We start from the raw sequence: 22,251 nt of genomic DNA, 5'->3' as shown, positions 1-22,251 counted from the left end.
CTGGATCATATGGGAGTTCTATTTTTAGTTTTTTGAGGAACCTCCATACTGTTTTCCATAGTGGCTGCACCAATTCACATTCCCACCAACAGTGCATGAGGGTTCCCTTTTCTTCCCATCCTCCTGATATTTGTTATCTGTAGACTTTTTGATGATAGCCATTCTGACAGCTGTGAGGTGATAGCTCATTGTGGTTTTGATTTGCATTTCTCTAATAATTAACAATGTTGAGAATCTTTTCATGTGCCTGTTAGCCCCCTGTATGTCTTCTTTGGAAAAAATTCAGGTATTCTGCCCATTTTTTGATTGGGTTGTTTGTTTTTTTAAACTGAGTTATACGAGCTGTTTATATATTTTGGGTATTAACCCCTTGTCAGTCATATCATTTGTAAATATCTCTTCCCATTCTATAGGTTTGTCTTTTTGTCAATGATTTCCCTTGCTGTGCAAAAGCTTTTAAGTTTAATTAGGTCTCATTTTTTTTTTGCTTTTATTTATTTTACATTAGGAGACAAATCCAAAAACAATATTGCTACGATTTATGTCAAAGTGTTCTGCCTATGTTCTCTTCTAGGAGCTTTATGATTTCCAGTCTTACATTTGGGTCTTTAATCAATTTTAAGTTCATTTTTGTATATGGTGTGAGGAAATGTTCTAATCTCATTGTTGTACATGTAGCTGTCCCGTTTTCCCAGCACCACTTGCTGAAAAGACTGTCTTTTCCCCAATGTGTATTCTTGCCTCCTTTGCCATAGATTAAATAACCGTAGGTGTGTGAGTTTATTTCCGGGCTCTCTATCCTGTTCCATTGATCTATGTGTCTGTTTTTGTGTCCGTATCATACTGTTTTGATTACTGTAGCTTTGTAGTAATCTGAAGTCTGGGCATATGATAGTTCCAGCTTTGTTTTTTTTTCTCAAGATTGCTTTGACAATTCACGGTCTTTCGTGATTCCATGTGAATTTTAGGATTATTTGTTCTAGTTCTGTGAAAAATGACATGGGTATTTTGATAAGGATTGCGTTAAATTTATAGATTACTTTGGGTAATATGACCATTTTAGCAATTTTAATTCTTCCAATCCAAGAGCACGGAATGTCTTTCCATTTCTTTGTATCGTCTTCCATTTACTTCATCAATGTTTTTATAGTCTTCAGAGTTTATACTTCACCTCCTTGGTTAAGTTTATTCCTAGATATTTTATCCTTTTTGATTTGTGGTTATCATGGGATTCACATATGCTGACCTACAATTATATCTACTTGTTTTAAACTGGTAGTCATTTAAGTTCAAACACATTCTAAAAGACCTACATTTTTTACTCTCCTCCCGCACATTTTGGGGTTTTGATGCCATATTTTACATCTTCTGCTTATCCCTTAACTGTATAGTGTTATTATAGTTGTTTTTACAATTTTTTGTCTTTTAACGTATGTACTGGCTTATTTAAGTAGTTGATCCTCCATCATTATTATATATTTGCCTTTCCTAGTGAGATTTTTCCCTTTCGTTTAGATTCTTACTTCTTTTCTATTTAGAGAAGACCCTTCAACATTTCTTTTAGGGTAGATTTAGTATTGATGAACTCTCAGTTTTTACTTGTCTGAGAAGTTCTTTATCTCTACTTCTATTCTAAATGATAATCTTGCTGGGTGGAGTATCCTAGGTTGCAGGTTTTTCCCTTTCAGCACTTGAATATATCATGCCACTCCCTTCTGGCCTGGAATATTTCTGCAGAGAAATCAGCTGATAGCCTTATGGGGATTCCCTTGTATATGACTCTTTGTTTTTCTCTTGTTGCCTTTAGAATTCTCTCTTTAGCTTTTGCCATTTTAATTATGATATGTGGTGTGGCGCTACTTCGGTTTCTCTTGTTTGGGACCCCCTTCACTTCATGAACCTGGATATCTGTTTCCTTCTTCAAGTTTGGGAAGTTTTCAGCCATAATTTCATCAAATACATCTACAGTCCTCTTCTCTCTCTCTTCTCCTCTGGGATCCCTATAATGCAAATGTTGGTACACTTAATGTTATCCCAGAGATCTCTTAAATTGCTTTCATTTTTTTAAATTTGTTTTTCTTTTTGCTGTTCTGATTGGGTGATTTACATTATTCTATCTTCCAGATCACTTATGTACCACTTAGTCTGCTCTTCATTCCTTCTAGTATGTTTTTTTTAGTTCAGCTATTGAGTTATTCATTTCTGATTGGATCTTTTTTATATCTTCTGGTTCCTTGTTAAAATGTTCACTGTTTAGATAAATTCTTTTCCCTAATTCAGTTAACATTTTTATTACCAAAGTTTTTAATTCTTTACCTGATAAATTGTTTATTTCTGTTTCATTATTTTTTAGGGAGTTTTGTTTGCTCTCTCAATTGAGAGTAGTTCCTCTGCTTTTTCATTTTGCTTATCTTTCTCTGCCTCTATGAATTTAGGTGAAACAGTTAACCTATTGTGGTCTTAAAGGGGTGTTCTTATGTGGGAGGATCCCTATACAGGCTGTGTTCGCCCATTGTCTTTGGTGCGAGAGTTGGATTTGACATGAATGCAAGTTACATCTTTCTTCAGGGTGTTGTTTTAGGGTGATAGCTGGCAGCTGTCACCTTGGTAGAGGTTGGGCGGAGGTGGAGGGGCTAGAGCTGGTGCCAGGTGTGAGGTGGGACTTCCTCTCTGTTCAGTGGGATCATTGCCCTGTCAGGGGTGGTGTCTGATCCCAAGTTGCTGGGCAGAAACCCTGAGGATCAGGCTCAAGCTGACTTTGTTCACTTTAAGTGTTTGTTTTTCCCTCTCCCAGCACCAGGACCTTTACCCCAGAGGAGGGGAGTGCTGAAGCAAGTGGGGCCTGTGTGCAGACAGAGTTCCAATGTGCTGCCCGTGTAGGTGTCTATGGCTCCACTCAGATGCAGCCTCTGGTGCAGGTCCCCTTTGTCTCTCCCAGCTGATCACCACTGCCTGCATCCGCTGCCCCCACCTTGTTGCGGAAATGCTCCACAGGGCAGGTGGGACCCATGTGAGCTCTACATGTATCCGGAGGTTAGCTGTGGTGGAGTGGCCACCCCGTCAGAGATCTGGGCAGTCTGAGGCACTGCTTGAGTAAGCACCAAGTATAGACATGCTGCCCCACCCAGCCTCCACCCTGGGGTGGAGCTGCTCCAGGTCACCTCTGGGTCCCACAGTCAAGTTTCTTCCCCAGCCGTGGCTGCCCCAGATCCAGTGCCACATTGTGGCATGAAGTGAGTGGGGTCGGAATGTTTGCTTGGCTTGGGCTGGTACGTGTGCCAGGTGGTCATGGAAAACTCAGCAGCCACTAGAGCAGACCTTTCTCTGCTCTGCCTTGGGGGTTAGCCAGCATGTGTGTGCCCCTCATGATTGGAGTCCAGACTTCCTCAGCTCTTCTCTTTGTCCCAGCAGTTCTCCAACCAGCTAAGGGGGCTTGTCTCCTCATGTAGGACACCAGGACTGAGATGCCCAAACTTGGTTTAACCTGCTCACTCCCCAGGTTGAGTGTCCACCAATGTCATCTCCCTTGTCCTCTGAGTCCCCTCTGAGGGGCACAGGTCCTGACCCAATCACTTCTGTTCCCTTCCTACCCTATTACGTGTGTATCTTTCTTACAGTCTTGGTTGTACAAGAGTCTTTTTGCCAATTTCCAATTAGTTTTCAGTGATAATTACTCCACATGTAGATGTATTTTTGGTGACAGGGAGGTGAGCTCCCTGTCCTCTTACTCCACCATCTTGATCTCCTCCACTGGCTTGTCTTTTCATTAATTTATTAGTATATCTTGCAGAACATAAGTTTTTAACTGTGATGTCAATTTACCAGTTTTTTTCTTTCATGAATCATGCTTTTGGTGTCATACCTAAGAAACCTTTGTCTAACACAAGGTCACCAAAATTTTCTCCTAGAAGTTTCATAGTTTTAGGTTGTAAATTTAGGTGTATAATCAATTTTGAGTTAATTTTTGTATATGTGTGAGATATGGGGCAAAGTTTATTTCGTTGCTTATGCACATCTAATAATTCCAGTGCTATTTGTTGAAAAGACTCTCCTTTCTCCACTGAATTGCCCTTGCATCTCTATAAAAAAAAATCAATTGACTGTATATGTGTTCGGTCTATTTCTGGACCTTCAAGTCTGTTCCATCAGTCTATGTGTCTACTTTTTTGCCAATATCACACTGTCTTCATTACTGTAGCTTTCTAGAAGTTTTGAAATCAGATGATGTTAGTCCTCCAACTTTATTCTTCTTTTTCAAAACTGTTTTTACATATTAATTCCTTTGCTTTCCATATGAAATTTAGAATTGGAATTGAATCTTTTGATCCATGTACAGTAATGTATTTTAATAAGTATGTTTATACCTAAATCCAAAAGTCAGTGATTTCTGAGAAGGGTTGTGCAAGATTCCAATCCCTTTGATTATCATAATTCTGGGAAGAGGCACAAAGGAGATGTATGTTGATCGAGGCCAACTTCAAGATCTGTGTAAAAGATTTGTCAATGGACAGGTTAAAAATCACAGTAGTTGTTAATTAGGTAAAGGGCACAGGCTCACAGGTGAGACAAATCAGGCTTTGGATGCCAGAATGACAATTTCTTAGCACTGTTTTATAGGCTAAGTTACTTACATTGTGATCCTTGGTTTCCTCCTCTGTAAAGGGAATTTTAAAAATCAACTCTATAGGGCTTCCCTGGTGGCGCAGTGGTTGAGAGTCCGCCTGCCGATGCAGGGGACATGGGTTCGTGCCCCGGTCTGGGAGGATCCCACATGCCGCAGAGCGGCTAGGCCCGTGAGCCATGGCCGCTGAGCCTGCGCGTCCGGAGCCTGTGCTCCGCAATGGGAGAGGCCACAACAGTGAGAGGCCCGCGTACCACAAAAAAAAAAAAAAAAAAATCAACTCTATAGAGTTTTGAATGAGTATCCAATAATATAACATCTATAAAGCATAGAGTCCATAACTGGCACATAACAGGCAATCAGTTGTTATCATTTTCATTATCATTGTTATTATTATATAATACTATAACATATAGTATTGTAGCATTTTCATGTATAAGAATAGTCCTCTTGAGAATGTGCCAATAAAGAATTACCAGTCTCCTAGACTACAATCTAATCATCAAGTTAAAGGGATTTCCCAATACCACCCCATAACAACCATTAGCTCCAGTAGATCATGTAGCTTTGAGTTCTCATGGGGTAGGGACAGATAAAATAACATTAAGTAAGCAATCTTCAAAAATAGCAGCCTTTTATGTATCTGCCACTCCCATACTCCTAATTTATCCCTCCCTCTCCTTCCCCTTTGGTAACCATAAGTTTGCTTTCTATGTCTGTGAGTCTGTTTCTGTTGGTAAATAAGTTCCTTTGTATTATTTTTTAGAATTCACATATAAGCGATATCATATAATAAAAAAATAGCAGCCTTTTATTATTTAAAATTTAAAAATCAAGACTACCTAATAGCATGCATCATCTTATCCTTGGATCTGAAATAATTTTGATTTCCCATATAAGCAGCTTTTTCAGAATGGTAGAGTCTCTGTAGGGGAATACTTCTCCATTTTTCACAGGAAATAAAGCTGAGTGTCTGTATCAAAAAATATATATATTTTTTAGCATTTTCAAGACTGTCTCCATTTTTTAGTCATTTTTGTTACACTTCCTTAGGGTGACGAAGTGTCATCTGTTTTTTCTTCCCTGTCTACTCGGTTTTAGTGCCTGCCCAAGTGACCGGCTTGCATGTGGCCAACCAAGGGACAACAAGCAGTCTATTCACTAACTGGACCCAAGCATTGGGAGACATAGACTTCTACCAAGTCTTACTGATCCATGAAAATGTGGTCATCAAAAATGAAAGTGTCTCCAGTGAGACCAGCAGATACAGCTTCCACTCCCTCAAATCGGGCAGCCTCTACTCCATGGTGGTAACCACAGTAAGCGGAGGAATCTCTTCCCGACAAGTGGTGATGGAGGGAAGGACAGGTAAGAAGAGTGTCTGTGACCTACGGCAATCTGAGCACGTGGAACCTCCAGGGTATATCCTCGGCGTTTTAAAACATCCTAAAGACAGACCCAACTCTGATCTTCCTAAAAGCCAAGTTTCAATGCTATCCAGACAGTACATGTTGATCGCGTTTTAAAACATCCTAAAGACAGACCCAACTCTGATCTTCCTAAAAGCCAAGTTTCAATGCTATCCAGACAGTACATGTTGATCTCCCAGGAATGGAAATTGGATGATGGATGAGAGTAGGAGAGAATGAATTCTAAATTTTCTAAAATCTGCAATACATGTGTCAGAACTCCTAGAAAACCCTTTGCGATGACATGATAGTCATCTGCTACCTGAGCTTATTCCTTCATCTAGCTGATTTTCTTTGATATATTTATGTCCGATTAAGGTAAACAAGTCATGAACTTTTTAAAAAAAGTATCTTCCATTCTCTTTCATATTCTTGGTTTCAAGACACAGGAAAAAAAAATCATCTCCAACTTCTATGGTCAAAAGTTAAGCTAATAAAATTACCCAATCCCATATATTTTCACAAGCAACATTAAACAGTGCTTAATACTGTACGCCACCTAAACAATGTTCCTTGACTTTAAAGAGCTCATAGTCAAATAGGGCAGAGAGCTAAGTAATCAAATAAATGTCATATGGTCATATGTGTCAGGCAGAGGTGCAGCACCAAAGAAGGGAATATAATTTTCTACACAACACAAAGAAAGAACATAAACAAACAATATAAAATATATTTTCCAGTTTCTTAGAAAGATATACAATTAAATAAATCCAATAGAAGCTTTAATAATTATTAGTGAATTCAGGTCAGTGACTTTGCCTGTTTAATTTCATATGATTATGTTAAGTTGGATGTCAGTCTCCTCCCTCTATATTTCCAATGCTCAGATTCTGAGTATCAGCGTCAGGTATCCATAGATATATCCTTTTCTAAAATCATGAATCTCACCTGCTTAATGAACCCAAAGACCATTAACTTCATTAACTCTCCCAAAAGAGCAACTAAGTCATTGAAAAGATATTTCATAGTCTAGGTAGAAATTCACTGATGTCTGCCCATTTCTGTCATTCTGTGGCAACTGATACTGTTGCCTTTGTTCTTCCTGATACCTTCCTTCTTCTCTTTTAATGGTTCTTGGCACCATCCATCAATGTAGCATAATTGGGGGTGAGGGACTGAAAAGCTTAGTTGGGGAATCAAGAGGCCTAGATTCTGGTCCTAGCTCTGCCATTCACTTATCTAAGCCTTCATTTTCTCTTCCATCCCCAGTAAGTCACCCCAACACCGGGTATCAGAGTGGGGAAGGAGAAATAACAAGTTGAAGAGAGGAGTTGAAAAGGATCTTGCATCCATTTCCCAGTGAGTTGCAGTTGTATTAGTCAGATTAGGCTGACTTATTTCCTGCTTATACAACTGTACAATGTGGGTGTTCCTGACTGGACAACTCTATTGGTTGGTTCTTCTCTAAGCAGTAATTATGGGACCCAGGCTTCTACCATCTGTGGTTCTTCCTTCCTCTAGGTTCTCAGAGGTCTCTCCATTTCTTCAGAGAGTGGAGGTTATGGGGAGGAGGAAGACTACTAAAGCTAGAAGTAAACACATCACTTCCACCCACATTCCATTAACGGGAACACGGTTGTATGACTACACCTAACTGCAGGGGTGGCTGGGAAATACAGTCTAGCTGTGTGTCCAAGAGGAAAAGGAAATGGTTTTGTGAGCAAGTAGTCAGATGCCTGACAGGTTAATTCCCATCTTAAAATACCACAAGGGCTGTCCAGCATATGGTGCTATACTAAAATAGTTTGATATCTGAGATCACTTGATAAGTGGGACTTGTAATTATTTTTATACCTATATTTTAATGGCAACAGAGGTATCAACATTTGACCATTATATAACAGAAATATGCAAAATGAGACAAGAAATTCTTTGAAGAATGATAATAAAGTCTTAAGGAGAGGACAAGATACGAATAAATATAAACATCAGTTATTTTATTCAAACACATTGAGTGCAGACATTATCATGAGAAAAGAGAAAAACGGGATATTACTATAGAAACACAATAACTAGAGATTTTGAAAGGTGCCTCAATTAGTAAATTCTGTACATGGTAGATTGTAAAAAAATTCAATGGCTAAAACCTAGATAATCATTACCATCTACTCAAATTACTGAAGTTATTAGTCAAGGTTGAAATAATTCACTTATATTTCCACAGAGTTGAAATGTATATATAAACCCTCCCAGCTTAGATAAGGTGGCAAAATATTTAAAATTGAAGATATCAGATGTGCTTAACAAATCTAATTCTAACCTGAGAAAATGCTCATTCTAAAGAAAAAAAATAAATATTATATCTGTTTTTTTAAACATGAATTTATATTTTTGGTAAAACTTTTAATAATTATATCTTTTCTAATAAAATGTTAATAGTTGCAAATATTCCCAGCAGTTTTGAAAAACAAGCATAGTTATTCTGAGAACAACCATGGGATATACAGATGGTTAGATGGATGGAAGAAGGACAGGAAAAAAAAAAGGAAGGAAGGCATCAATACATAAATAGTATGGCTAAAAGTTCAATGTTATATCTGGGAAATGTCCATATGCATGGAACAGCATTAGCAGAATTATTTAGTAGAGTGCTGTTTATAATTTTGGTGATGGATAAGTGCTTGTAAATGCACAGAAGGCTTTGGGGATTAAACCACAAAGTCAGAGCATATTAGGTGAGAAGGATTCTCAGAGGTCATCTAGCCAAATCCCGTCCATTATATGTGATGTACGGATATTGACAATTATATGAAAATATATAGCTGAAGTCAGTCAACCAATGATGAAAACAGTAGTGCAGTTCATATATACTATATATTTTATTCTTATATTCACTACTGACAGTACTATTTGTCATGCATTTATTTCTAATACATGGAACAACTATTATTCAATACCATGATTATTAATTTGCAGACTGTACTTCTAGCCAGGGAACTTCTACAGTCATCCACATCTTTTCCATTTTTGTATACTTGGAAAATAGTTGGTTCTTAGTAAATGCTTGTGACGCTAAAACCCCAACTGAGAGAAGCACATAATTATGGTGGACATCAGAAAGGCCATTATTGCCACAGCATGTCTTTCTGCCCTCAAGTCCGGTCTCCAGACTTATTGCTTCCAGGATAGGCGTTTAGGTTTATTTCTCACCACTAGAGGGCAGGAAATGCTTTGCGAAGGGAAATACAACCCCTTCACCTGTGTAAATGATTAGACTCCCCAGGAATAAATAAATTAATCACAAGAAGGTCGAAGCTATCCCGATGTCTAAGACTTTTAGAAAAGCTATTGCACTCTTCACCTTTCCCCTCAAAAACCTTTCTTTATTGATGGGTTTGGTTCAAGCTCTTTCATTTAGTTAATGTCTGTTCCCTTTCCTACATAGGGGACTTCCTGACACGTTCACATAAAAAAACCTCCACTTAAAATACTTTACAAACAACCACACCATAAAAATGCAGTAGCAGCATCTTTGTATTTATGAGGCATCCAAAAGACTTCCTTGGATTTTTATCTTGGTTAATCTTACGATGTAAGAACTCTCAGCTTCCAGAAGCTACAGTGAAATCGTCACCCTTCCTTGACCTCATAGGTAATCAGATCTCCTGAGTCCACACTGTTTTTGCCCACCGCAATAGATGACTCAGACTTTTGACTGTGCCTTTCTTTTTAAATTTTCTCCCCCGTGTTAAATCCCAGTCCCTTCCAGCGTGAGCGGAGTAAGGGTGAACAACTCTGGTCGCAATGACTACCTCAGCATATCCTGGCTGCCGGCTCCTGGAGACGTGGATAACTACGTGGTGACACTCTCCCACGATGGCAGGGTGGTTCAGTCCCTCATGATTGCCAAGTCTGTCAGTGAATGTTCCTTCAGCTCCCTCACCCCGGGCCGCCTCTACAATGTGACCATAACTACGAGGAGTGGCAAGTATGAAAATCATTCCTTCGGCCAAGAGCGGACAGGTGAGCATCTCAGGAGGTACAGGCTCTATAAGAACCAGCCGGCTATGTGGTTCAGGGCATCACAGATCTGCAGCAATTCTGTAATGACGGGATTAAGGACCGTTGAAATCACAACATTATTATGGAGTCTTCATATTTTCACCCAAGAAGTTCCTTATGTGAGCAGATGTTACCTTTAAAGTAAGATGAACACCATTTCGTGGCTAGAATTCATAGTATATTCAAATACAGTAACAGGTATTTCTGTTTAGGGTTGCTAGACCCTGGCTCTATGGATGTTCACTAATTTAATCCTTATAAAGTCCTTATTGAGGTAGTTGTTGTTATTATTCCCATTTTACAGATTCTGATAAGGTGCTGAACCAAGGTTCAGGGTAACTTGTCCAACTGTTTAACTTGTTAAACAGCCAGTGCACTTCAGATCCTGGAGTTAAACCCAGTTCTGAATGACTCCAGAGCCTACAAAGTTCTCTGTCCTGAAATGTCTGTTGGTCAAGACCACTGTTCATCCTTTTTCACACAAGGTGAAAATGTGAACCTTTATAATTCTGGGACTAAGAGCAAAATCTTAGCAAAGGCTTTGAAGGCCTGGTCTTCGATGTGCTGGAAAGAACTAAGTTTCGACAACTACCATTTTCCCAATATACTTATGCTTCCTGGGGTTTACATCTGAGATTTCTGCTTAAGGTGAGATTAATACTTTATCAAATCTTTCCTGCTGAGCTATGGTTTGATATTTGCATTTTAAAATGTCAGATTTGGGCTTCCCTGGTGGTGCAGTGGTTGAGAATCTGCCTGCCAATGCAGGGGACACGGGTTCGAGCCCTGGTCTGGGAAGATCCCACAAGCCGCGGAGCAACTGGGCCCGTGCGCCACAACTACTGAGCCTGCACGTCTGGAGCCTGTGCTCCGCAACAAGAGAGGCCACGATAGTGAGAGGCCCACGCACCGCAATGAAGAGTGGCCCCCGCTTGACGCAACTAGAGAAAGCCCTCGCACAGAAACGAAGACCCAACACAGCTAAAAATAAATAAATTTATTTTAAAATAAATAAATAAAATAAAATGTCAGTTTTTCCATGAGAATCTGGGACAACTGACATCATCCGATGCCCCAGCACAGGGTCTGGAGCCTAGTAGGCTCCAGAGTCATTCATTGAGTAACGAATGTTTGGTAAATGAATAATCAGAAATACCCTAGATCAGGGGTTTTCACCCAGTGCTTCGTGGGTAGACTTTAGGAAAGTAGTAACCCCCAAATTGCCTGTGAACTTGTTGGGGATAGGGCAGGTATGTGCATTTCTTTGGAAAGAGAGTGAGTGGCTTTTGTCAGATTCTCATAGTTTCTGTGACCTCAGAAAGTTAAGAACCACTGATTTACATTGTTACAGCATGCTAGCATTGAAGGTGTCCTTAGAATGATCTAATCCCATCTCATTTGAGATAAAGTCCCAGAGAGAAACTGTGGCTTCTTCAAGGTCACACGGCTGAGCAGTAGCCAAGCCGGCTGAGCAGTAGCCAAGCCCTACCGCGCTCCAGGGCTGTTTCCAGTACGTCATGCTCTCCCTGAAAGCACTAGTCAGGGATATAAAGAGATAGTCCCTACCCTCAAATTATTACATATGCCGATAAGCACAATACTGACTGAGATCTGATTTCTATTTACAAAGCAGCCTTATGTCAGTGTCTTCTGTTGATTAATTTGGAGCCTAAAAATTGCCAGAAATTAAAGGATATGTCATCCAACCACTAGCCAACCGCTTGCTTCCCCTTGGTGTCAATTCATGAACGTTTCCTATTCCCATGACCTTCATATTGCAAGGCCTTGTGCTAGGATTGATTTTAAATGTAAGAAAAGTGATCCTTTATTCAAAGCACCCTTTTGATGCTTTACCAACATGAACTTGGATTTGGCACGTAACTAATCAAGGCAAACCACTGCCCCTGACAAGTCAGTTTAACTGGAGGGTCGTGTCTGAGTTGTTGCCTTGTTGATTTTGGCTGATTGTCTCAATGCCTTCTACATTTCGGGTGAAAGTGTCAATATTTCTAATTCTGTATCACATCATCTCACCATACAGCAAGGCAAGTCCCACAAATTACCCCCAGTTCCACCTGGAGAGCCCCTTACTGACTTAGCATGGTATTCAGCCTGGTTTTTCTTCCTGCTTTGTCTTCAGTAAATTGCCTGTATCGTTGACCTTTCTTAGCCCATACTTACAGTGTCACTTCAGAATTTCTTCCATACAAGTCTGTGATGACTAAATTCTAGCAACACTCTGATTGGTTCCAGATAAATATCTTGAAAAAAAGCACACCTGCCCTTGCTCCCTATCTGTGGGGAGGTATATTCCAGTACAAAACCCAGCACACATAAGCCAGCAAAGGATAGTAATGCAACTTGTAGGTGTTAAGAAGCTTCATGAAAAATGTAGCTTAGATACCAAAATATTGAAATGTCTGGGTCATTTCATGCTTTGGAAGAAAGTGGAAGAGAAAACTTGGACATAGGCGTGGCATGTGGTCAGAGCAGAAATCCCTTAACATAAACCAAACACAGACAGAGGCTACACGATCCAGAGAACATGCTAGCATTAAGATAGAAATTTAGGGCCCTGGATCTGTTTGAGCTCATACTTCTTTTCAATGCTCCTTCTCATTAATATTTATAAAATCCAGTTATAGCCAAATAGTAATGAATCTAGGGCCTACTTTTGAATTAAAATACAGCCCCAAATGAAAAAATAGAATATCCTTAATATCATGCTCAAAATACAGAATTGCCTTATTTTACAGTGTTCCTGTTAACAAGCACTGATTGATTGATTGATCAATTGAGAAAAAACCCATGAGTATACAGATTTGTTTGTTCGTTTGTTTATATGTTTATGGGGAATGTCAGGTGCACAGAGTTGGATTAATCATAATTCTTGGTTCAGGATCCTGTGCATCAGTTGCCACTTTGCCACTGCTATTTGTTTTTACGGTATTTAATTAAATTTAGACTTTTAGTAATTTAATATGTACTTGAGAAACCACTACCCAAAATAAAAGCTAGGGACTTGATAATAATCTCTATCAGATCATGTATTTCACACCTCACTGGTCCATCCCAAAGTAACCATCATCTTGACTCTTATTTTTCTCTCTTGCCTTCCATCCTGCAGTTTTATTATTTATGTAATCCTAAAATTATATTTTTAAAATTTTAGTTGTTTTAATACAAAAAAGGTATTTTTTATGCAGTATGTAATCTTTGGGGACTAAGATCTTTCACTTAGTATTATCTTGACAAGATTCATCCATATTTTGTGTTTTGATATTAAGGGCGAAATCCATATTTTTGTGTTTTGAGTTAAGAAAAATTGTGACTGCTATATAGTATTTCACTGTGTTTATATACTATTTCATTCATCCAATCTCCTGTAGATGGTCATCCTCTCTCACACTTGGTTTTATCAAGTTTTTAAATTTTGCCAACCAAATGGATGTAAAATGGTATTGTGCCATGGCCCTGACTTGCATTTCCTTGATCACTAATGATGTTGAACATCTTTTCACGTATTAGTTACCATATGTGTTTCCTCATCTTCCATTTTCCTTTTGGATTGTTTATATTCTTCTTGGTAACTTATTATCATCTCTTGAGTCACCAGGGTATGCTGGAATTATTAATATCATTGCCATCATTCATATTAATCATCAGTTATTATGTTTAATGCTCCATTTTGTACATGACATTTTGTGTAGGCTAACAACAGGATTAGAATTAATTCATCAGGTCTGTAAAAAGATCCATTTAATCAGTCCAAACAGTGTAACAATCTTTCCCCTCCAGAAATTTGTGATCTGAAGGTCTAAGATTTTTCTTTGAAATGCACTCAGTAAAAATCTACTCACTTTCCTTTACCGTCCCGTGTTGTCATCTGTGATCAACTGCTCCCTCAGAACCATTAAATCTATAGCTGTTTTCTGTTCTCTTTTGCAGTGCCTGACAAGGTCCAGGGGGTCAGTATCAGCAACTCAGCCAGGAGCGACTATTTAAAGGTATCCTGGGTACATGCCACTGGAGACTTTGATCACTATGAAGTCACCATTAAAAACAAAAACAACTTCATTCAAACGAAAAGCATTCCCAAGTCTGAAAACGAGTGTATATTTGTTAAGCTAGTCCCTGGACGGTTGTACAGTGTCACTGTTACTACAAAAAGTGGACAATATGAAGCCAGTGAACAAGGGAATGGAAGAACAAGTAAGTGGAAAGATTACAAAATTTGGTAGTTGGTTGGGACTTGAAGGTCATCGAGTAAATAATTTATCTGAACCTTGAATTTTCTCTGCTTACTGATCAGTAAATTACATTCCCAGTTAGTCTCAGTTGGAGCTAACATCATTCAGCCAAACCATGGCCTATAATTACAGACTATTTAGTGGCAGATAAAAGCAAGCATAGTGGGGGAGCAGGAACACCAAATTTCTCGTTTTTCTTCCCTGTCCTCCTGCACTGTGGCATTTAAAGTTCTAGATGTCTTGTTTTATCCTATGATTGAGATCAAAACTCATTTTACAATTACATGCTACCAATACTTAGCATATAAGATTTATGCCAGGAAAAAGATTACAGTTTTCATAGTTGCTTCCAATTTTTCTTGTTTAATTATGCATGAAGTAGCTGAAGTGGTTTATGTGGGAAAGGGAGATGTTTGCCAGTTCTGTGAATGTGATTCATAAATTATTGCGTAGTAAACTCTGATCAGTCACTTTCCTGAAATGTCTTCTCATAGTCCCAGAGGCTGTTAAGGATCTCACCTTGCGGAACAGGAGCACTGAGGACCTTCAGGTGACATGGACACGAGCTGATGGGGACGTCGACCAGTATGAGATCCAACTGCTCTTCAACGATATGAAAGTATTTCCTCCTTTTCACCTTGTCAATACTGCAACTGAGTATCGATTCACCTCCCTCACACCAGGGCGCCAGTATAAAATTCTTGTCTTGACGATCAGTGGAGATGTACAGCAGTCAGCCTTCATTGAGGGCTTCACAGGTAATTGGAAATCTGGCTCTAGAACCTGACTAGATAGTGTGGTGTATTTAGCAAGTTGGGTAGCCAGGCGTTTTGGTTGAGGATTTAAAGGGCTAAGGGGTTGGGGGGTGGCAAGAAGGGAGAAGGTTATCTTGATAGTGACAATAATGTTGTCCAAGCTGGTTTAACAAAACTAAAGTATGATGTAGGTGGAGGAAAAAAAGCTTTCTGAAAAATAACATTGAATTGATATGAATAGCTGTTGCCTGTGAGGCTTACAGATTAAGTATAAATAACCTGATTGGTTGGTTGGATATTCCTTCTTTGGAACTCTATTAGGAGTGTTGCTATAATAGTTAACATTTATTAAGAGTTTACTGTGACCTAGACACACAGCAAAGTACTTTATATGTACATTTTGTTCAGTCCTAAGAATTTCATGGGCTGGTCGCTATTATTATCATTGCTGTTTTTCGGATAAGGAAACGGAAACTTACAGGGGTTAAGCGGTTTGCCTATAGTCCCACAACTCGTAAATGAGAAAACCAAGACTTGGACCCAGTCAATCTAATTAGCGCCCACTATATAACTGGCATTCTTCATTTCCACTCACTGGCCTTGATGTCCCTCTAAACTTCCCCCATCAACTTCAGCTCAAGCAGAAAAGTCAGAGAAAAATGGTAGATTGATACCAATTTTTTTCATATGTATTTTTTCAGTAGATGCCAAAAGGTAGGAAGCATGAAACTTTTAGTTGAAAATTTCCACAGTTCATTCTCTAAGTGATGGTTCTTTAATTTATTTTCTTTTTTAGTTCCTAGCGTTGTCAAAAATATTCACGTTTCTCCCAACGGGGCGACAGATAGCCTGACGGTGAACTGGACTCCAGGTGGGGGGGATGTGGATTCCTACGCGGTGTCAGCGTTCAGGCAGAATCAAAAGGTTGAGTCTCAGACCGTCCCCAAGCTTGTTTCTGAGCACACGTTCCACAGGCTGGAGGCTGGGGAGCAGTACCGGATCGTGATCACCTCTGTCAGCGGGTCCCAGAAGAACCAGGTAGATGCGCTTGGGAGGACAGGTAAGCGTCCCCCTGGAGAAGAGCCAAATAGTTCTCCATAATGGGGCAATGGATGGGCTTGGCCACTCACAAATGGAAAATACCCAAATTCAAAACCACTAAGTTCGTACAATTCAATGTGGTTTCAAGAGCCTTTCTCATATTTTTTTCTTTGCATTTTTGTTTCTGAATAGAGCGATTCAAAAACAAAAGAAAGGTAATTAGAAACGAAATCGTGTGAATAGATTTTTATACTTGCTAAGGGATATAATAGCTGATTCTCTAACTCTGCGTGTTTCAAAATTTTACCCCTCTCTCAAAATTCTTTAAAGAAAAACACACCTATGCCATCTACTTCAATTGTGATGAATTAATAATGTATCTGTTTATTTATATTAATATCACTATTCACATAGTACTTTCAAAACAAAAATAAGCTATCAGCACCTCTATAAATGCCAAGCATTTAAAATGATCTTTTCCATACTACAAGGTAGAGATCATTATCTTCAATTTATAGATGAGGAAAGTAAGGCTTAGAAAGTTTATAAAACATTATCAAGGATACATGTAATAAGACCTAGAGCTATAATTCAAATCTAGGTCTATCTGGCTCCAAGCATCATGCTCTCTCTACTGTGATACAATATGTACTAGATGTCTTCCATTCTCATAACCACTTATTTAGTTGTGGGGCATGGGCCTCTGTACTGTGCCCTTCTCTGTCTCTATTTCATATACGTATATCTCCAACTATATGTCAAGCACTATGTTAGAAAATGGGAATTCAGCAGCAAGATAGAGCCCCTGACCAAAGAAGCTTACAATATAGTGGAGTCAGGTAAAAGGCAACTAAAGTATAGCACGATAAGTGCTAAAATAAAAGTAATGTCAGGATACTATAGGAGCAAACAAAAAGAGTCAGGGAAGGTTTCCAGGAGGAGGTAACATTTAAAAAGACAATAAGAAATTACCCTGGTGAAGTATGTGTTGATCTGGTTCCAGCAGAAAAGCAAAGGCCTGGACGGAAGAGAAAGCATGGCACATTTGCAGAGCTATACACTACTTATGCTAGAATAACGATGTGAGCCACGTGGCCAAGAAGGTAGATGGACCTAATTTTGAAGGGCCTTATATGCCTTGTTAAAGTGTTTAGAATTGTGGCTAGCCATTAAAGGGCCATCAGCATGGCATGCTATGAGAATCTGCCAGACACTGTGTACAGTTAGAAACAGTGGGAAGTGAGGAAGCAAGAGACTTGCAGTCCTGTGGGTGAGAGATGATAGTGTCCTAGGCTAGTGAGGAAGAGAAGAAGAGAAGTGGAAAGCCCCAAGAGATGTAAGATTTAGGAGACAGGAATGACAAGACTCATGTTTGATTCTGTAGAAAGGTGAGTGTGACAAGTTTCTGAGTTGGATCAAGAGTTGGACCAAGACTTGGACCAACAAAGGGCAATAAGGAGGTGGTGGGAGGGAGATGAGCAGTTCAGTCTGGGCATCTTGAGGGTTGGGGGGTTGTCTGTGGAACATCCAGAGAGGGATGTCATTTGCAAAAATAGATGAGAGATCTGAACTGAGAGTTTAAATTTGGGAGTCATCACCACATGGCTAACAATTCAAACCATGGGAGTGGATGAGATGTCTTAAGGATATTATGTAGAATGAGAAAAAATAGAAGCTTAGGACATAAAATATTATTAACAAATAATACTATCTGGCCTTTCACATCAGGAGCTGTAGTACAAACACTGTTGTATGCTACTGCTTAGGTCAAGGCTTGAAGCTTTGACTTGAGTTAATCTTGGGAATGAAAGTCTAAACAAGCAACACCATTCAGTCATCCAAACTGTATTCATTGAATGTAAATTTGTTCAGCATTCTTCCACTTTCTAGATACATCGATATGCATCATTCTGCATATTTATCAGTGTCACTTCCACTAATTTTTCTACTTGTTTGACTTCAGGATCCCGTCTAAATCAGAGAAGAAAAAAATAGAGAATCTAAGCAGTTATACAGATAATTCAGGCCAAGAAATACTTTCTCCTAAGGGCACATGGAAAGTGTCAATGATGCAACCATGAGGCGTCATCTTCCATCTGCAGTTGATTTAGGGAAGTTTTTCTCAATTGGTTACTTAACCCTAAGTGATGGAACTGGCCTCTCTTTTCTTTGCAGTCCCAGCGTCCGTCCAGGGAATAACTGCAGACAATGCATACAGTAGTCACTCCTTAATAGTAAGTTGGCAAAAAGCTGTTGGCGTGGCAGAAAGATATGATATCCTGCTTCTAAGTGAAAATGGGATCCTCCTAAGTAACACATCAGAGGCAGCCACCACTAAGCAGCACAAATTTGAAGACCTAACACCAGGAAAGAAATACAAGATACAGATCCTAACCGTCAGTGGAGGCCTTTTTAGCAAGGAAGCCCAAACTGAAGGCCGGACAGGTAATTCGCACAGCTTGTTGTTTCGTACAATATCTCCCTGTCTGCTATTCCTTAAGAACCGTAGGGCCAAAGGGATGAAGCAACACTGGGAGGTGATATATATTTCTTGACACAGCAGGGACATGATTTGCCACCGTGATTTGCCACTCCCGCCAGTCGGCCTATTCACACAGCTTTCAGCCCACCACACTCCAATTCAGATTTTGCATCAAAACTGGCTCTATTCATTTCTTATTTTTGCTGTAATAAATTTCCACAAACTTTTCAGCTTCAAACAACACAGACTTATTATCTTATAGTTCTAGAGATCAGAATCTGAAAATAAGTTTTATGGGGCTAAAATCAAGGTGTCAGGTCACAAAAGGACTGTGTTTCTTCTAGAGACCTCGTGGGGAGAATCCATTCCTCACCCTTTTCAGCTTCTAGAGGCCACTCACGTTCCTTCCAGCAATGGCCTCACTCCAACCTCTGTGTCTGTCACCATATCTCCTTCTCTGCTCTCTTGCCTCCATCTTCCATCTTTTAAGGACTCTTGTGATCACATTGGTCACCACTCGGACAATCCAGGATAAGCTCCCCATCTCAAGATCCTGAACTTAACCACATCTGCAAAGTCCCTTTTGCCACATCAGGTAACATATTCACAGGTTCCGGGGATTAGGACATGGACATCTTTGGGGGCCATTATTCAGACAGCACCACTGGTCTAACTGATTATTTATTTATTAAGCACCTAGGTCTGAAAGGGGTTTGATGTCGATAGGGGGACATAAAGATAAATTAGGCATGGCTTCTTGCCCTGGAAGAAGTGACTGACAATTGGGGGAGACAAACACATGGACAAATAATGACAATACATTGTGATAAGGGATGTTTGTGAGAGAGGAATGTCCAGCATCAAGGGGAGCATGGAGTCAGGTGGAATCGGGAAGTCTTCTTGAAAGTGACCTTTCAGTACTGTCAGGAAGGATGAAGCAATTCTGCACGTGGAGAAAAGCTAGGAGGACACCCAGTGCAGACAGACGACCACGTGCCAAGACAGGGAGGTGTGAGAAGGAGCAGTGAGATTTTGCGGCGGCCAAAGTGTGTGTTACATGGTGGAGACGTGAGGCTGGAAAAGCAGGTTCGGGCCGGGTGAGACAGTGCCTGGCGTGCCTTCCTCGGGGATTTATTTTTCATCTTATAAAATAAATAACAGGAGACAATAAAAGTTTTTCAGCCAGAGAGTGAATGTTCTGTAATAAAAATTTGTACTTTAAAAAAAAAAAAGGTAAATCAGATGGCCGTGGGGGATAGATTGAATGGAGAAGAGGCCCTGATGAAGAATAGTAGATATAGTCAAGAAATAGTCCTGCATTAGATAAGATGGCACTTGGTGGCTGAGTATAAAATGAGGAACAGAAGAAGATTCTACAGTTTCTACCTTGTAGAAGATGATTCTATTAACTGAGATAAGAGAAGCAGGAGGAAGAGAGTGTCAAGGAAAAAGATACAGGGCTCAGTTCTGAACTGAGTTTGTAATGTCTGAATGACTTGCAGAGAGAGGTGATCAATAGGTTATTGATAATAGGGGTCCTGAGCTCAGAAAAGTGAGCTGGAGATAAAGATTTGGACAAAAATTCTAGTTAAATCCATGTTTTAGTCTGTTCAGGATGCTATAACAAGAATACCATAAACTGGGTGGCTTAAACAACAGACATTTATTTCTCACCGTTCTGGAGGCTGGAAGTTCAAGGTCAAGGCTCCAGCAGATTTGGTGTCTGGTGAGGGCCCATTTTCTGGATCACAGTGAGCATCTTCTCACTGTGTCCTCACATGGTGGGAAGGATGAGAGAGCCCTCTGGGGTCTCTTTTATAAAGCACTGATCCCACTCATGAGGTCTCCACCCTCAAGGCCTAATCATCTTCCATTCGCTACCCGCTGAAACCATCATTTTGGCCCTTAGGTTTCAACATGAATTTCCGGGGGGGTCGGGGTGGGGACACAAACATGCAGGCCGTAGCGAACCGTAAAGTGAATGAGACTGACTGTTTTGCTAATGCTATAGAACATGAAGGAGACAAAGGGTGAAACCATGGGAAATACCAACTTTTAAGGATCTGGCATGAGGAGAGGGGAAAAGCAAAAGAGCCTGAGAAAGTGTTTGGAGAAGAGAACCCAGGAGAGAGGAGACAGATGTCCTGTTCTATTTCCACTGGCATCTTAAGACTTCCATGGTATCAGGCAGCATCTGTGCCAACAGTTTGGAAGCAGGTCATTTCTGGTGGCACTTGATCACCTTGCCAGCAGGTAGCACAGAAGGCCAAAAGGGTTCCAAAATCCTAATGTAAACCTTTTTTAAAAAATGGTTTTGGCTTGTCCTCTTCCTTCTCTTTCCCATGTCTCTGAATCAGTCTAGTTTTCTCTTTCTGCCTGATTTTCCCTTTCTTTCATACCTAGTCTCTCCTTCCCACTGCTTTCCCCGCCAATGGTCATTTCTTAGCTCTCAGAGGGCACTCAGAGATAGACTGCTGATCTCTGATCTAGTTCCTAGTATTGGAAAAACATTTAGTCACACAGGTCAGACTAACATTTATTTTACATGCAAAAAAATGTCTTTAAAGATAGTTTTCCATCAGTGGGCGTTTTTTGTTGTTGTTGTTCTCTTGTGGTTTTGCTTTTTAACATTAACAGCTCCAGACTCGCTAATTCACAATATTCGGATTTCTTTGCTCTGGGGTCTCCATGTAGTCATTAGTCTTTTTTTTTTTTTTTTTTTTTTTTTTTGCGGTACGCGGGCCTCTCACCGTTGTGGCCTCTCCCGTTGCGGAGCACAGGCTCCGGACGCACAGGCTCCGCGGCCATGGCTCACGGGCCCAGCCGCTTCGCGGCATGTGGGATCCTCCCGGACCGGGGCACGAACGCGTGTCCCCTGCATCGGCAGGTGGACTCTCAACCACTGCGCCACCAGGGAAGCCCTAGTCAATAGTCTTAAAGGCAGGGACGGTGTGTTTTGAGCTGCTGGTTGGAGTGTGGCCATCTAGGCGCCAGCCCCTGGCTGGGTCAGGGTTGGCTGTACCAAAACTCAGTCTCATTCTCTTCCTCCTCAACCTTTCTAGTCCCAGCAGCTGTCACCAACCTGAGGATCACAGAGAACGCCACCAGACACCTGTCCTTCAGCTGGACCCCTTCAGAGGGGGAGCTCAACTGGTACAACATCTTTCTGTACAACCCAGATCGAACTCTTCAGGAGCGAGCTCAAGTTGGCCCTCAAGTCCAGAGCTTCTCTTTCCAGAACTTGCTACAAGGTCGAATGTACAAAATGGTGATTGTGACTCACAGTGGGGAGCTGTCTAACGAGTCTTCCATATTCGGTAGAACAGGTAAGACCTGAACCCAAGCTGTAATGAATAGCAGGGAAATTGTCACAGTACTCCCTGGCTTTTCCTTGATTTGTCCTTAGTTTCCTGTTCTACCCAGGGTGTAGCTTTATATGAAATTTGTGACCTTTATATGAAATTTCTGACCCTAAATCAGACCCTTGATTATATATCAGAATTTTTTTTTTTTTTTTTTGCGGTACGCGGGCCTCTCACTGCTGTGGCCTCTCCCGTTGCGGAGCACAGGCTCCGGACGCGCGGGCTCAGCGGCCATGGCTCACGGGCCCAGCCGCTCCGCGGCATGTGGG

General features: G+C 40.4%; 1 protein-coding gene across 3 annotated transcripts in view; it reads left to right on the top strand.

Annotated features, from left to right (window-relative positions):
• PTPRB (protein tyrosine phosphatase receptor type B) overlaps nt 1-22,251 on the top strand; it is a 118,303-nt gene that overhangs the window by 53,924 nt on the left and 42,128 nt on the right. For all 3 annotated transcript variants that reach the window (XM_028490393.2, XM_024122792.3, XM_024122790.3), the window contains 7 exons: nt 5,723-5,989; nt 9,790-10,053; nt 14,041-14,304; nt 14,837-15,100; nt 15,894-16,157; nt 18,314-18,583; nt 21,683-21,946. In XM_028490393.2, coding sequence (XP_028346194.1) covers nt 5,723-5,989; nt 9,790-10,053; nt 14,041-14,304; nt 14,837-15,100; nt 15,894-16,157; nt 18,314-18,583; nt 21,683-21,946 — 1,857 coding nt within the window. The remainder of the gene's footprint in view (nt 1-5,722; nt 5,990-9,789; nt 10,054-14,040; nt 14,305-14,836; nt 15,101-15,893; nt 16,158-18,313; nt 18,584-21,682; nt 21,947-22,251) is intronic.

This window comes from Physeter macrocephalus, chromosome 6 (assembly GCF_002837175.3).
Source record: "Physeter macrocephalus isolate SW-GA chromosome 6, ASM283717v5, whole genome shotgun sequence".
Taxonomy (NCBI): Eukaryota; Metazoa; Chordata; class Mammalia; order Artiodactyla; family Physeteridae; genus Physeter; species Physeter macrocephalus.
The sequence above is the reverse complement of the archived record's forward strand: the minus strand, read 5'-3'. Positions and strand labels throughout refer to the sequence as shown.